The 17381-nt window shown below is 42.6% G+C and overlaps 1 protein-coding gene across 1 annotated transcript; it reads right to left on the reverse strand.

Moving 5' to 3' along the window:
* Positions 1–737: 737 nt before the first annotated feature.
* On the reverse strand, positions 738–16864 carry LOC115150606 (tripartite motif-containing protein 16-like protein). Its single transcript, XM_029694065.1, has 7 exons — positions 16170–16864; positions 15875–15970; positions 15310–15546; positions 2258–2417; positions 2119–2169; positions 1917–1970; positions 738–1726 (listed from the first exon to the last, which is right to left on the reverse strand). The coding sequence occupies exons 1-7, from the start codon at positions 16704–16706 to the stop codon at positions 1176–1178; spliced, it is 1686 nt and encodes a 561-aa protein (XP_029549925.1). The 5' UTR covers positions 16707–16864; the 3' UTR covers positions 738–1175.
* Positions 16865–17381: the final 517 nt, after the last annotated feature.

Below are 17381 nucleotides of genomic sequence, written 5' to 3' on the forward strand. Positions count from 1 at the left end.
GGTAAAACGTACAATATGTTACGAATTTTCAAAATGTACAATATGTTCCCAAATTTGCAAAACATATGATATGTTGCGAATTCCAACTAGGTGGCTAAAGTTAACTAGCTGGCTAACGTTAGCTAGGCGGTTAGGGTTAAGTTTAGGAGAAGAGATCCGTGATGACATTCGAACTCACAACCTTTGAGTTGCTAGACGTTTGTGTTATACCCCCACCCTGACCACACACCCTACTTTTGTTTTTGCCTTATGTAACCATTTGTCTTCTGCCTCCATACCAAACGTAACATATCATACTAACTTGAGTGCATCGGATTTACATTTAGTATGTTATGTCTAGTCTATAAGACCGGGCTGGTTAGGGGTACGGCTTCATTTCTTTACATCTTAAAGTATATATCAATAGATTTCAAAATAGGTAAAACATCCAAACATAAATCTCTGGAAAAGAACAACTTCACAATATGTGAGACAGTTTTAAGACAGTTTCTCCATCAGTGAACAACTGCTGTCACTGTCACCTTTCCTATAAGGAATAACTAATAAGTCATTAATTGAAGTGCAAATGCTTAACAAACTCTTCACATTCTTTGAACCTCAACATTGACTAAAGCGTAAAGCAGTATCTATTGGGCTAATGACCTCCTCTCGTGTCATCCTGCTGTATAAGAGACAACACTGCCCTCTAGTGTGTTTCCAACAGAAATAGTCAGAGAAAGAATGACATAAAAGCTGTATAATAACCAACACTTTTGCTCTTTATTCGCTTGCTTTTACATGTATATTTATAAAAATGTTTATTTAAATGTTTTTTTTTCCGTAGATATTACAAATAAGTCGATATTACAAATGTAAAGAGGTTACAAGCTATTTAGACAACAAGATTCTCCAAAACCTAACAGCAATCTAAAACATTTCAAATGTTCTCTGGGATGTACAGTGCATTCGGAATGTATTCAGACCCCTTCACTATTTCCACGTTTTGTTACATTACAGCCTTATTCTAAAATGGATGAAATCGTTTTTTTCCAACATCAATCTACACACAATACCCCATAATGACAAAACAAAAACAGTTTTGAATTTTCATCCATGAATCTTCCGAATGCATAGCTTTATTTTAAACTTCTACCCACAGCCTACTCTTCCTGGGTGTTTTGTTCTCTATCTCATGGTTAGAATCTCTTATGCCTCAGATGACATAGTGTGATGGGACTGTCATCCCCAAGCCAGAACCCTGGGTAGAGGGGTTCAGTGAATGTGCATTTCTGGGTTCTGTAGAGAAACTTCATCCTATCTGAGACTTCATAAAATGCTATGGTGCCCTCCTTGAATTTCAGGTAAACCCCTATTTTGTGCTGGCTGGGGGTTGCACTGAGTAGAATACTTTTACTGTTGTGGGACACAGAATAGCCTTTTGAACAGTCGAGGCTCCAGGATTGGTCACTGCCCCCAAAAGCGGATGTCTTAGAGCGTGATTTTCTGTTTATGCCCAAGTAGGCCAGGGCAATCTCAGCCTTGTTCCCCACCATCTCCACCTCCCAGTAGCAGCGCTCAGCCTCAAGCCCCTCCCTGCACATCACCTGGTGACGGTTTGTAAACCTCTCAGGGTGAGGTTGGACTGGGACCTTCTGCTTTTTAGGGTCCCACCTCACCATTCTGTCCTCCATTGAGATGGAGAGGTCCTTGTGGGCAGTGTTGGGGTCCAGAGTGAGCTCACAGGCATCTGAAGGGTCAGAGGATCGTAAAATGATGTTCATGATCATGTTCGAACAGCATTCTCATGACGCTGGTTCAGACCCATTTAAAACAAAAATCTCTTTATTATTATGTTTCTTTACAGTTGGTGTTGTACAGGTTGAGGGGATTTTAGATGTGTTGCATGTCTGTGTGTGACTAAAAGACTTAGAACTCACACTGTAGAAACTCAGGTCTGGTCGTAGGCTCTAGGGTCTGTGCAGCGCTGATAACTGTGGGTCAGGAGAAAGGCAGAACAGACGTAATATGTCATTGATCAAGCTCAGTTGGTGGTTAAGGTTGTAGTTAATTACTAACTCTCATTACTTAAGGTCAAGTAAACTGTGGCTGATTTTCTAAAACACTCAGGATAACAGTCACCTGGAAGCTGCTCAGGTCTGACTGGAGATTGGGAACATCCATTACCAGCCACTGTTGAGACAGATCATAAAATAATTTACTAATGTATTGTATATTTGTCTCTGTCTGTCTGTCTGCTGCATTCCTCTCTTCAACTGACCAGTTTGAGACACTGTATTGATTTCTTCCTCACAGAATGCCTCCAGCCGATCCCCAAACTCTGAGACGGCAGTTCTTATGGCCTCAAAGGGAAGGTGTGGATCCGTCGAGACACTGGACAAGTTTTGGGGCTCTGAGAGGGTAGAAAGAGAGGGCCAACTCTTTGGAAATGAGAGAGGGAGATAGAGAGACATGAAACTGAAAGAGTTATTGTTATTAATCGTGACAATTCACCATATCATCATGCACACAGTTGCAAACCTTCAGAACCAGACCCTACATCTATCTACTACCCACTGGGCACAAACTGGTTGAATCAACGTAATTTCAATGTAATTTGTCAACTTATTGTGACATGGAATGTATGTGGAAAATACATTACATTTTAAATGTTTTTAAGCAATTTTCAACATAGACAAACCTTGTATAGGATATGTTGAATTTGTACCTTGAAACAAAGTCAGATCTTCAATGTTATATCCACATTCAGAAAAAAACTATAGGCTGGGCAGCACATCCTAATGGAAAGTATTCAGACCCCTTCCCCTTTCCACATTTTGTTACGTTACAGCCTTATTTTAAAATGGATTGTTTTAAACATCCTCATCTACACACAATATCCCATAATGACAAAGCGAAAACAGGTTTTTAGAAAATGTAGCAAATGTATTACAAATAAATCAGAAATACCTTGTTTACATAGGTATTCAGACACTTTGCTATGAGACTCGAGTTTGGAACCACCAAGACTCTTCCTAGAGCTGGCCGATTGGCAAAACTGAGCAATCGGGGGAGAAGGGCCTTGGTCAGGGAGGTGACCAAGAACCTGATGGTCACTCTGACAGAGCTCCAGAGTCCCTCTGTGGAGATGGGAGAACCTTCCAGTAGGACAACCATCTCTGCAGCACTCCAACCAATCAGGCCTTTATGGTAGAATGGCCAGACGGAAGCCATTCCTCAGTAAAAGGCACATAACAGTCCACTTTTGCAAAAGGCACCTAAAGGACTCTCAGACCATGAGAAACATGATTCTCTGGTCTGATGAAACCAAGATTGACCTCTTTGGCCTGAATGCCAAGCGTCACATCTGGAGGAAACCTGGCACCAATGGCGGACTGGCCGTCGGGAGCACCGAGACATTTCCCAGTGGCCCGAGGGTCGTTTTGGCCTGCCGTGAATAGTCAACTTGACCAGCGATAATATAGCAAGCAGGAATGAGTTGACGGAGAATCCACGTATCAGGCGCGACTCTCACACTCTCGCTGCAGTGTCCCCATAACAAAAATTACATCAGGTCTCTCGACGCACAAAGCAACCGTCTACCTGTTTCTCTACCGATAACATTTTAGACAAGTCACACGGCAAAATGGACGGTCAGAAAAGGAAAGGTGGAGCAGAGAGGGAGAGAATAAAAAAGAGAAAAACACTAGCTAAAACACACACACTGACACACACACACGTCACCCAGTGTAACGCCCTGGCCATAGAGAGGGGTTTTTTGTTCTTTATTTTGGTTAGGCCAGGGTGTTACATTGGGTGGGCGTTCTATGTTCTTTTTCTATGTTTTGTATTTCTTTGTTTTGGGCCGTGTGTGGCTCCCAATCAGGCACAGCTGAAGTTCGTTGTGGTTGATTGGGAGTCACACATAAGTGCATGTTTTTCCGTTGGGGTTTTGTGGGTAATTGTTTCTGTCATTGTGTTTCACCTGACAGGACTGTTGGCTGTCAGTTTCTTATTTTGTATTTGTATAGTGTTCCATTTTATAATTAAATATGATGAACACTAACTCCGCTGCGTTTTGGTCCACTCTCTCTTCAGACAGCCCTTACACCCAGCACGGCTAGCTAAGTAACCTAGCTAATAATAGTGACACAACGGCCGGTAGGCTAAACAGTTTGCACGTCTTCGTGGAGGAATTATATCATAGCAATGAGTGCAACATAGCGATCATAATATGACATTGAAGGCAATATGTTTCAACTAGTAAAAAATAGTAAACCTAGACTATGGACTTGCCAGCATTCGGTCATGACTCATACCACAAAAGCTAGGGAAAGTGCACATATACACTATACAGCGAAACAGGCTACAGTAACATAACTATAATACATCCATGAACGTAACACAGTAGCCTGTGTGACACAGCACAGGCAATGACAAAGATCATTAGCGCCATTAGTACCAGCATTACAAGTTACTACAATAATATACAGCTCTGGGAAAAATTAAGAGACCACTCCAAATTAAGAGGCCACTCCAAATTAAGAGACCACTCCAAATTAAGAGACCACTCTTAATTTTTTTCCAGAGCTGTATTAATGTAGCCTCCTGATATCCTACTGATAGTGAATATGATAATAGAGTATTTTCTTTGTAAAGGTGGAGAAGGAAGCAGCAGCAGCAATAGAGCTTCAGCTGCTCCTGCAGAATTGGAGATGGTGGTCAGTTCAGAGTCAGACTCAGAGCAGGAACCTTCAGGGACAACTTAAGAGGGCTATGGGCTATGATTTTAGATTAATATGTGCTTTATTTACGAGATTATCAGTAGGACTGTAATCGGGGGACATATCTTGTACATTTGTATATGCTATGATTGGTGTATTCCTAGTGACTTTTTGAGGGTGCACCCTTAGCCATAGCATACCTTGAAAACTCAGTGTTCAGATAGGCTACTTGTTGGTCAGTCCCAAATGTTTGTATTTTGTAATGTGGATAACTTCATTCCCAGATGAACATAGTGGCCAAATATATAACTAGTTTGGTACTCGTTACATCAACAAATAGGGTGAGCCTACAGAATTAGCAGTCTGGTGGTTTGCGTGAACAGGGTGGCCTGGGATGGAGCCTGAATTATTGTTTCAGTCCGCCCCTGCCTGGCACCATCCCTATGGTGAAGCATGGTGGTGGCAGCATCATGCTCTAGTGTTGTTTTTAAGCGGCAGGGACTGGGAGACTAGTCTGGATTGAGGGAAAGATGGACAGAGCAAAGTACAGCGATATCCTTGATGAAAACCTGCTCCAGAGCGCTCAGGACCTCAGACTGGAATGAAGGTTCACCTTCCAACAGGACAACGACCCTAAGCCCACAGCCAAGACAACACATGAGTGGTTTCAGGACAAGTCTCTGAATGTCCTTGAGTGGCCCAGCCAGAGCCCGGACTTGAACCCGATCAAACATCTCTGGCGAGACCTGAAAATAGCTGTGCAGCGATGCTCCCCATCCAACCTGACAGAGCTTGAGAGGATCTACAGAGAAGGATGGGATAAACTCCCCAAATACAGATGTGCCAAGCTTGTAGTGTCATAACCAAGAAGACTCAAGGCTGTAATTGCTGCCCAAGGTGCTTCAACAAAGTACTGAGTAAAGTGTCTGCATACTGAAAATGTTATATTTCAGTTTTATTACTTGAAAAACCTGTTTTGCATTGTCATTATGGATTGTTGTCTGTAGATTGATGAGGGAAAAAACTATTTGGGGGTTGAGAACTTGTTCTTGTTCTCAACTGGCCTACCTGGTTAAATAAAGGTGAAATAAATAAAAGATTTTGTCAATTTTAAAATAAGGTTTTAATCTAATCAAGGGATCTGAATACTTTCTGAATGCATTGTATTTATAGCTATTAATTTGGTCTCCCATTCAGGGTTTTAAACAAGCCCAGTCCTGCTTAGCTGTGTCACTGACTATTACCAATGTGCTATCAAAAGAATGTTAAAAAAAATGTATTTCACCGTTATTTAACCAAGTAGGCTAGTTGAGAACAAGTTCTCATTTACAACTGCGACCTGGCCAAGATAAAGAAATACAGTGCGACACAAACAACAACACAGAGTTACACATGGAATAAACAAACATACAGTCAATAACACAATAGAAAGAAAGTCTATATACAGTGTGTGCAAATTAAGTAAGATAAGGGAGGTATGCAAATAAATAGGCCATACTGGCAAAATGATTACAATATAGCAATTAAACACTGGAGTGATAGATGTGCAGAAGATGAATGTGCAAGTAAAGATACTGAGGTACAAAAGAGCAAAAAATGTTAAATAACAGTATGGGGATGAGGTAGTTGGATGGGCTATTTACAAGATGGGCTATGTACAGGTGCAGTGATCTGTGAGCTGCTCTGACAGCTGATGCTTAAAGTTAGTGAGGGAGATATGAGTCTCCAGCTTCAGTGATTTTTGCAATTCGTTCCAGTCATTGACAGCAGAGAACTGGAAGGAAAGGCAGCCAACGGAGGAATTGGCTTTGGGGGTGACCAGTGAAATATACCTGCTGGAGCGCGTGCTACAGGTGGGTGCTGCTATGGTGACCAGTGAGCTGAGATAAGGTGGGGCTTTACCTAGCAAAGACTTATAGATGACCTGGAGCCAGTGGGTTTGGCAACGAATATGAAGCGAGGGCCAGCCAACGACAGCCTACAGGTCACTGTGGTGGGTAGTATATGGGGCTTTGGTGAGTAGTATATGGGGCTTTGGTAACAGAACGGATGGCACTGTGATAGACTGCATCCAATTTGCTGAGTAGAGTGTTGGAGGCTATTTTGTAAATGACATCGCCGAAGTCAAGGATTGGTAGGATAGTCAGTTTTACGAGGGTCTGTTTGGCAGCATATAGTGAAGGATGCTTTGTTGCGAAATAGGAAGTCGATTCTAGATTTAATTTTGGATTGGAGATGCTTAATGTAAGTCTGGAAGGAGAGTGTACAGTCTAACCAGACAGCTAGGTATTTGCAGATATCCACATATTCTAAGTCAGAACCGTCCAGAGTAGTGATGCTGGACAGGCGGGCAGGTGCTGGTAGCGATCGGTTGAAGAGCATGCATTTAGGTTTACTTGCATTTAAGAGCAGTTGGAGGCCACGAAGGAGAGTTGTATGTCATTGAAGCTCGTCTGGAGGTTAGTTAACACAGTGTCCAAAGAAGGGCCAGAAGTATACAAAATGGTATCGTCTGCGTAAAGGTGGATCAGAGAAGCACCAGCAGCAAGAGCGACATTATTGATGTATACAGAGAAGAGAGTCGGCCCGAAAATTGAACCCTGTGACACCCCAATAGAGACTGCCAGACAACAGGCCCTCCGATTTGACGAACTGAACTCTGTCTGAGAAGTAGTTGGTGAACCAGACGAGGCAGTCATTTGAGAAACCAAGGCTGTTGAGTCTGCCGATAAGAATGCGGTGATTGACAGAGTCAAAAGCCTTGGCCAGGTCTATGAATACAGCTGCACAGTATTTATTGTCTCTTATCGATGGAGGTTATGATATCGTTTAAGACCTTGAGAATGGCTGAGGTGCACCCATGACCAGCTTGGAAACCAGATTGCATAGCGGAGAAGGTACGGTGGGATTCAAAGTGGTCTGTTTGTTAACTTGGCTTTCAAAGACCTTAGAAAGGCAGGGTAGGATAGATATAGGTATGTAGTAGTTTGGGTCTAGAGTCTCTTCCCCCTTTGAAGAGGGGGATGACCGCGGCAGCTTTCCAATCTTTGGGAGTCTTAGACGATACGAAAGAGATGTTGAACAGGTTAGAATTAGGGGTTGACCCTCTCTTTTTTTTAGAAAGAGAGGATCCAGATTGTCTAGCCCTGCTGATTTGTAGGGGTCCAGATTTTACAGCTCTTTCAGAACATCAGCTATCTGGATTTGGGTGAAGGAGAAATGGGGAGGCTTGGGCAAGTTGCTGTGGGGGGTGCAGTGCTCTTGACCAGTGTAGGGGTGGCCAGGTGGAAAGCATGGCCAGCTGTAGAAAAATGCTAATTTAAATTCTCAATAATCGTGGATTTATCGGTGATGACAGTGGCAACTGAGAGGAGGTGCTCTTATTCTCCATGGACTTTACAGCGTCCCAGAACTTTTTGGAGTTTGTGCTGCAGAATGCACATTTCTGTTTGAAAAAGATAGCCTTTGCTTTCTTAACTGCCTGTGTATATTGGTTCCTAACTTCCCTGAAAAGTTGCATGTCATGGGGGCTATTCGATGCTAATGCAGTACGCCACAGGATGTTTTTGTGCTGGTCAAGGGCAGTCAGGTCTGGAGTGAACCACGGGCTATATCTGTTCCTGGTTCTACATTTTTTGAATGGGGCATGCTTATGTAAGATTGTGAGGAAAGCACTTTTAAAGAATAACCAGGCATCTTCTACTAACGGAATGAGGTCAATATCCTTCCAGGATTCCCGGGCCAGGTTGATTAGAAAGGCCTGCTCGCTGAAGTGTTTTAGGGAGCGTTTGACAGTGATGAGGGGTGGTCGTTTGACCGCAGACCCATTACGGACGCAAGCAATGAGGCAGTGATCGCTGAGATCCTGGTTGAAGACAGCAGAGGGGTATTTGGAGGGCAGGTTGGTTAGGATGATATCTATGAGGGTGCCTGTGTTTACGGATTTGGGGTTGTAACTGGTAGATTCATTGATAATTTGTGTGAGATAGAGGGCATTAAGCTTAGATTGTAGGACGGCCGGGGTGTTAAGCATGTCCCAGTTTAGGTCACCTAACAGCACGAGCTCTGAAAGTAGATGGGGGGGCAATCAATTCACATATGGTGTCCAGGGCGCAGCTGGGGGTAGAAGGTGGTCTATAGCAAGCGGCAACGGTGAGAGACTTGTTTCTGGAAAGGTGGATATTTAAAAGTAGAAGCTCAAACTGTTTGGGCACAGACCTGGATAGCAAGACAGAACTCTGCAGGCTATCTCTGCAGTAGATTGCAACACTGCCCCCTTTGGCAGTTCTATCTTGTCTGAAAATGTTATAGTTAGGGATGGAAATTTCAGGGTTTTTGGTGGCCTTCCTAAGCTCGGATTCAGACACGGCTAGGACATCTGGGTTGGCAGAATGTGCTAAAGCAATGAATAAAACAATGATTATTGAGAGATCTGTTTATAACTAAAGATATTCACTGTTGCCAGTGAAGTCATTCCAAAGGGTAGGTTCAACAGAGCAAATGAAAAGTAACCATACTTTATCAATCATATATCCTCAATGATGCTATTTAGGCCACCGGATGTTGGTGGCAACTTAATTGGGGAGGACAGGCTCGAGTAAATGGCTGGAGCGGAATCAGTGGAGTGGTATCAGACACATGGTTTCTATTTGTTTGATGCCATTCCATTGGCGCCGTTCAAGCCATTATAATGAGCTGTCCTCCCCTCAGCAGCCTCCACTGATTTAGGCCTATAAAGCATCAACAACTATTGTTTCAATTCAACCCAGGGTTCAACTAAAAATAGACAATACATATAGGCCTAGGGTTTCAAGCTTTGGTTGATTTCAAATGTAATCTTCAAGTTAATCATGAATATGTTGGATTCACATCTCCATCTCAACCAAAAATCTATGTTAAAGAATAGGACTAAATCAAATCAAACATTATTTAAAGTGCATTTACAGTTTGATTAGATTAGATTTAGTCAATTATTAATTTGTATACAAACTGGATATTGTCAACACAACCAAATATCAACATTTGAAGGAGATGTGTCTTTTGCTTGGATATCCATCTGTGCCACTGACTTAGTCTGACATTTATTCCAGTTGATCTACAAATAAATTCTCAACCAAAATCTCAATCACAAATCTCAACCAAAAATGTAACTTAAAGAATAGGACTAAATCTAATCTAATCAAACTTTAAATGCACCGTAAATAAAGCTTATTTGATTCAGTTCTATTCTTTAACTTTGATTCTTGATTGAGATGGAGACGTGAATCCAACATATCGGCACACGCACTCGGCACACACATACTCAGGCTGACTGGCTCTCGTTCAGGCAAATGAGAAATAAGTGCACTCAGGCTATCCGGAAGGCCAAAGTTAGTTACTTTAAGGAGCAGTTCTCTCTCTGTGGGTCTAACCCCAAGAAGTTCTGGAAAACGTTTAAAGACCTGGAGAATAAACCCTCCTCCTCACAGCTGCCCATGTCCCTTAATGTTGATGATGTGGTTGTTACTGACAAGGAGCACATGGCTGAGCTCTTTAATCACCACCTCATTAAGTCAGGATTCCTATTTGACTCAGCCATGCCTCCTTGCCCGTCCAACATTTCCTCATCTCCCACCCCTTCTAATGCGACTAGCACTGATGCTTCTCCCTCTTTTTCCCCTGCCCTGCTACAAAGTTTCTCCCTGCAGGTGGTCACTGAGTATGAGGTGCTAAAGGAGCTCCTTAAACTTGACCCCAAAAAACATCTTGGTCAGATGGTTTAGATCCTTTCTTCTTTAAGGTTGCAGCCCCTATCATCGCCAAGCCTATCTCTGACCTTTTAACCTGTCTCTCCTCTCTGGGAAGGTTCCCATTGCTTGGAAGGCAGCCACGGTATGTCCTTTATTTAAAGGGGGAGATCAAGCTGATCCTAACTGTTATAGGCCTATTTCTATTTAGCCCTGTTTATCAAAAGTGTTGGAAAAACTTGTCAATAATCAACTGACTGGCTTTCTTGATGTCTATAGTATTCTCTCTGGTATGCAATCTGGTTTCCGCTCAGGTTAAGGATGTGTCACTGCAAACTTAAAGGTCCTAAATAATGTCACCATTGCCCTTGATTCTAAGCAATGTTGTGCTGCTATTTTTATTGACTTGGCCAAAGCTTTGGATATGGTAGACCATTCCATTCTTGTGGGCTGGCTAATGAGTATTGGTGTCTCTGAGGGGTCTTTAGCCTGGTTTGCTAACTACCTCTCTCAAAGAGTGTATAAAGTCAGAACATCTGCTGTCTCAGCCAATGCCTGTCACCAATGGAGTACCGCAAGGCTTGATCCTCGGCCCCACACTCTTCTCAATTTGCATCAACAACATAGCTCAGGCAGTAGGAAGCTCTCTCATCCATTTATATGCAGATGATACAGTCTTATACTCAACTGGCCCCTCCCCGGATTTTGTGTTAAACGCTCTACAACAAAGCTTTCTTAGTGTCCAACAAGCTTTCTCTGACCTTAACCTTGTTCTGAACACCTACAAAACAAAGGTCATCTGGTTTGGTAAGAAGATTCCCCCTCTCCCCACCGGTGTGATTACTACGTCTGAGGGTTTAGCGCTTGAGGTAGTCACCTCATATAAGTACTTGGGAGTATGGCTAGACGGTACACTGTCCTTCTCTCAGCACATATCAAAGCTGTTTACTCTATCGTAATCACTATTCTTTCACCCCAGCTGCCAAACTTACCCCGATTCAGATGACCATCCTACCCATGCTAGAGATGTAATTTATAGATTAGAAGATAAGGGTGCTTTCGAGCGGCTAGATGTTCTTTCCCATTCGGCCACCAGATTTGCCACTAATGCTCCTTATAGGACACATCACTGCACTCTATACTCCTCTGTAATCTGGCCATCACTGTATACCTGTTGCAAGACCCACTGGTTGGTGCTCATTTATAAAACCCTCTTAGGCCTCACTCCCCCTTATCTGAGATACCTGCTGCAGCCCTCTTCCTCCACATTCAACACCTGTTCTGCAAGTCACATTCTGTTAAAGGTCCCCAAAGCACACACATCCCTGCATCACTCCTCTTTTAAGTTCGCTGCAGCTAGTCTTGAACGAGCTGCAAAAAACACTCAAACTGGACAGTTTTATCTCCATCTCTTAATTTTAAAGAATCAATCATGGACACTCTTACTGACAGTTGTGGCTGCTTCCCACGATTTATTGTTGTCTCTACCTTCTTGCCCTTCGTGTTGTTGTCTGTGCCCAATAATGTTTGTACCATGTTTTGTGCTGCTACCATGTTGTGCTGCTGCCATGTTGTGTTGCTACCGTGCTGTGTTGTCATGTGTTGCTGCCATGCTATGTTGTTGTCTTATGTCTCTCTTTATGTAGTGTTATGGTGTCTCTCTTGTCATTATGTGTGTTTTGTCCTACTTTTTATTATTTTACCCCAGCGTCCGTCCCCGCAGGAGGCGTTTTGCCTTTTGGTAGGCTGTCATTGTCAATAAGAATTTGTTCTTTACTGATTTACCTAGTTAAATAAAGGTTAAATAAAATAAATAAAAATATACATTATTAATTTGTAGACAAACTAGAATTAAAGTCGGACTAAATCAGTGGCACAGAAGATACATCTCCTTCAAATGTTGATATTTGGTTGAGATGACAACCAACCGAATTCAATATCACTTTTGCAGTACAGTAAATAGCCTATTAACTTGTTGACAAGTTAACAAATTATATGTTGGAGTCACGTCTCCAACTAAACCAAAAATAAAATGTAAAGAATAGGATCAACTTGCCCAAGCCTACCCAATTTCTCCTTCACCCAAATCCAGATAGCTGATGTTCTGAAAGAACTGCAAAATCTGGACCCCTACAAATCAACCAGGCTAGACAATCTGGACCCTCTCTTTCTAAAATTATTCGCCAAAATTGTTGAAACCCCTATTACTAGCCTGTTCACTACTAACCTCTCTTTCGTATCGTCTGAGATCCCCAAGATTGGAAAGCTGCCGTGGTCATCCCCCTCTTCAGAGGGGGAGAGACTCTAGACCCAAACTGCTACAGACCTATATCTATCCTACCCTGCCTTTCTAAGGTCTTCGAAAGCCAACAAACAGATCACTGACCATTTCGAATCCCACCGTACCCTCTCCCCTATGCAATCTGGTTTCCAAGCTGGTCATGGGTGAACCTCAGCCATGCTCAAGGTCGTAAATGATATCATAACCGCCATCGATAAGAGACAATACTGTGCAGCTGTATTCATAGACCTGGCCAAGGCTTTCGACTCTGTCAATCACCACATTCTTATCGGCAGACTCAACAGCCTTGGTTTCTCAAATGACTGCCTTGCCTGGTTCACCAACTACTTCTCAGATAGAGTTCAGTGTGTCAAATCGGAGGGCCTGTTGTCCGGACCTCTGGCAGTCTCTATGGGGGTGCCACAGGGTTCAATTCTTGGGCTGACTCTCTTCTCTGTATACATCAATGATGTCGCTCTTGCTGCTGGTGATTCTCTGATCCACCTCTACGCAGACGACACCATTCTGTATACTTCTGGCCCTTCGTTGGACACTGTGTTAACTAACCTCCAGACGAGTTTCAATGGCATACAACTCTCCTTCCGTGGCCTCCAACTGCTCTTAAATGCAAGTAAAACTAAATGCATGCTCTTCAACCGATCGCTGCCCACACCTGCTCGCCCGTCCAGCATCACTACTCTGGACGGTTCTGACTTAGAATATGTGGACAACTACAAATACCTAGGTGTCTGGTTAGACTGTAAACTCTCCTCCCAGACTCACATTAACCATCTCCAATTCAAAATTAAATCTATAATTGGCTTTCTATTTCGCAACAAAGCATCCTTCACTCATGCTGCCAAACATACCTTCGTAAAACTGACTATCCTACTGATCCTTGACTTCGGCGATGTCATTTACAAAATAGCCTCCAACACTACTCAGGAAATTTGATGCAGTCTATCACAGTGCCATCTGTTTTGTCACCAAAGCCCCATATACTACCCACCACAGTGACCTGTATGCTCTCGTTGGCTGGCCCTTGCTTCATGTTTGTTGTCAAAGCCACTGGCTCCAGATCATCTATAAGTCTTTGCTAGGTAACGCCCCGCCTTATCTCAGCTCACTGGTCACCATAGCAGCACCCACCCGTAGCACGCGCTCCAGCAGGTATATTTCACTGCTCACCCCCAAAGCCAATTCCCCCTTTGGCCGCCTTTCCTTCCAGTTCTCTGCTGCCAATGACTGGAACGAACTGCAAAAATCACTGAAGCTGGAGACTCATATCTCCTTCACTAACTTTAAGCACCAGCTGTCAGAGCAGCTCACAGATCACTTCACCTGTACATAGCCCATCTGTAAATAGCCCATCCCAACTACCTCATCCCCATACTGTTATTTATTTATTTTATTTTGCTCCTTTGCACCTCAGTATCTCTACTTGCACATTCATCTTCTGCACATCTATCACTCCAGTGTTTAATTGCTATATTGTAATTATTTTGACACTATGGCCTATTTATTGCCTTACTTCCCTTATCCTACCTCATTTGCACACACTGTATATAGACTTTTTCTATTGTATTATTGACTCTATGTTTGTTTATTCCATGTGTAACTCTGTGTTATTGTTTGTGACGCACTGCTTTGCTTTATCTTGTCCAGGTCGCAGTTGTAAATGAGAACTTGTTCTCAACTAGCCTACTTGGTTAAATAAAGGTGAAATAAAAATTTTAAAAATGTAAGAATTAAGCCAGTGGCTCAGATGGAACTGTCCAAGCATTAGATATCCTTTAAATGTTGATATTTGGTTGTTGTCAACCAAACACAATTCAATATGACTTTTTTAATACAGTAAATAGCCTAATGTTAAGGCTATCTTACAAACTAATGTAACAGTATTTATTTAACCTTAAAATGAGTAACACATCCATGGTCACATTTTGAGGTTAGGGTACTGTAACTATCAATATCTTCTTATGTAATCATAGAAAGCATGCGTGTTCAAGATGGCATGGAAAGGTTGCAGGTCTGTTGAGATCACTAGAATAATCACAATTGCTAGAATAATCTGGGCAGAATCTCGAACACCATTGGTCACTTGAACTATGTACTTTTAATGCAATCTCAACTGCAATCCAGGTAATTTGGTTGTGTTATTCGATTAAGCAGAGTGATGACACATTAAGTTGTTGTATAAATACAAAATATCTGACATTGCATCCCATTTAAATTTTGTTTTGCTTTAAATGTTTGAAAGCGCAGTGATAACAAATTTAGATGGCAACTAAACCATAAATCAGAAATTGTTTTTCCATTGGAATTTGGTTGTGCTTTTAGATGGTTGAAAGTATAGTGATAACACATTGGTAATTAAACAAACTTCTGGCTGTCTTTTTTGAGTGGGTGAATAAAGGTTGAAATCTCATTGATCAATGTCTCAACCAAATATCACCCAAATGTCCATGTTGAAATGATGTGGTGACATCAATTCAATGTCAATTCCACGTTGGTTTAACGTAATTTCATTGAAATGAAGTGGAAACATTGATTCAACCAGTGTGTGTCCAGTGGGTACAGCCTGTGATGCAACTAACCATACCTGGAGGAAGTGGATATCATCATCTGTCTGTGACAGCTCCTCCAGCTCAGTGTCTTTCTTCTTCAGGTTAGCAATGTCTGTCTCCAGGTTGCACAGGGAGCTCTCAGCCTGAGCCACTACAGCTGTCTCCTGGGCCCTGATCAGCTCTCTGACTGTGGTGGAGTAGTGCCTCTGGAGGGAGTCAATCAGCCTAGCGAGGACGCCCTCACAGTGCTCTTCAGCAGCCCTACTACCTTCCTGTTACACATACAGTTAGGGGCGGACAAAGCAATTTATGTTCGTTTTTTTTCAGACCCTTTGACTTTTTCATTTTTAAAGATATAGGCCAAATAAAGTTGTTTTTAACACATTTGTGTTAAAAAATCTATCAGTGGGGGCCCCCTGGGCAGCTGGGGCAATATACACCCATAAGGTAGGAAGGAGACATAGACATTGCCATTAGTTGGTTTAGTCCTGAGAGCATGGTAAATAACTATTTTCACTTCCTTCTCTGACCTACTGTAGACCCACCTTAATCCTCTGAATGCCCTCTGTCAGGTCCTTCTCTGACCTACTGTAGACCCACCTTAATCCTCTGAATGCTCTCTGTCAGGTCCTTCTGCTCCTTTTCTCTCTTTTTGATCCTCTCCTTGGATTCCTTCTTAAGGTCCTGGAGCTGTTTCTGTGGAGGGAAAATATATCTACAGATTAAATATTTAAAAGGTTAAACCAATAATGATCTCATAAATCCTGGAATGCACAAGGGAATTAAGTAATATTTACTTACTTATTTGAATTGAATCAATAAGTGATCAAATGTGCAATATACACATAACCCTTGGGATACTTGAAGCAACAGATTTAAGTTTATAGGTCAGTACCTGTTTCCTGCTCCATCCCTCATTCACGAACAAAGTGGAGTGTGCTTTGTGCTCAACCAGGGCGCACAGAAGGCAGATGCATTGATCATCATCACAGCAGTAAACCTCCAGCAGTCTGCCATGTGTGGGACATACTCTGCTCTTCGGTGCCTCTGAGACTGTAGTGGTTTGGGGACTCTTCATGGGTCTGGCCTTTTCCTGAGTCTGACTGGGCGATGGCCCTGCCTGATGGCAGGCTGCAGCAGGTCTGTGCTTACCTACGGAACCCACATTATTTCTACACCTGGACTTCTCCATGGCTTCCACCATTTCAGCCAGAGCAATGTTCTTGATCAGGTTAGGCCTCGGGTGAAAGGTATATTGGCATTCAGGGCAGCTGCAGAAACGATCATGCTTTTCTTCATTGTCCCAGAAGTCCTGAATGCAGAGACTGCAGAAAGTGTGCCCACATGGAATAGTAGCTGGAGTCCTGAGCATCTCCTGGCAGAGTGGACAGCTGAGGTGGGCCATCCTGACCGATACACCAGACACTGCCATATCTGAGAACAAACTGATATCGACTGACTGGAACAAGTTTCATTTCCGCCAGAAAGACAAGAGTTTCGATTCTGTAAAGTGAGGTGGCACTCCTTGTCGTTTCTTGGTATGTTCGTGAGAGCTGAGGGGAAGTGGTTGAATCAGAGAGATGCGGGGGACACAACATGTATAAAATAGTTCTGACATTGAGAGCTCTTTCCCAACAATGCAGTGATAATAATAATAATATAGATAATAGAATAAAAACAATATTTAAATAAACACTGCGGATGGTCTTAAGACGCGCCTCCAACATCAGTCAAATGGTGGTGAGGTCTGATCTTCCACCGGTGCCATGAAATTGTGCCAGACGGTAATTACAGAGGTGGCCGATGTACGCAGTGTAACTTTGCGAACAAATGTTCAATAAACATATTATGGCAAAGGCCATTAAGATTAAGGACATCATTACGTATTCCACACATTTTTTTATATATCAGATCAAGTGTATTTGTGGTCTATGCTAGGCTATGTTGGACCAACGAAACGTGCTCTGAAAACAAGGATAGCAAAACGCAGGTGAAATATCAAAACTATTGACCAGATAAACCCAGTGGCTGCGCATTTTATAGAGGCTCGTCACGACATTAGCTCTTTGAGATACATTGGCATCGAACATGTTAAGATTTATAGGAG

This window comes from Salmo trutta, chromosome 16 (assembly GCF_901001165.1).
Source record: "Salmo trutta chromosome 16, fSalTru1.1, whole genome shotgun sequence".
Lineage (NCBI taxonomy): Eukaryota > Metazoa > Chordata > Actinopteri > Salmoniformes > Salmonidae > Salmo > Salmo trutta.

Bases quoted from the DNA above. Each gene is read 5' to 3' on its own strand.
- LOC115150606 (XM_029694065.1), bottom strand. From the start codon at position 16,706: ATGGCAGTGTCTGGTGTATCGGTCAGGATGGCCCACCTCAGCTGTCCA. The intron at 15,971-16,169 runs GTACTGACCTAT...TTCCCTCCACAG, and splicing joins AGGGATGGAGCAGGAAACAG to AAACAGCTCCAGGACCTTAA. The intron at 2,418-15,309 runs GTATGGTTAGTT...TCATTTCCAAAG, and splicing joins ATGATATCCACTTCCTCCAG to AGTTGGCCCTCTCTTTCTAC.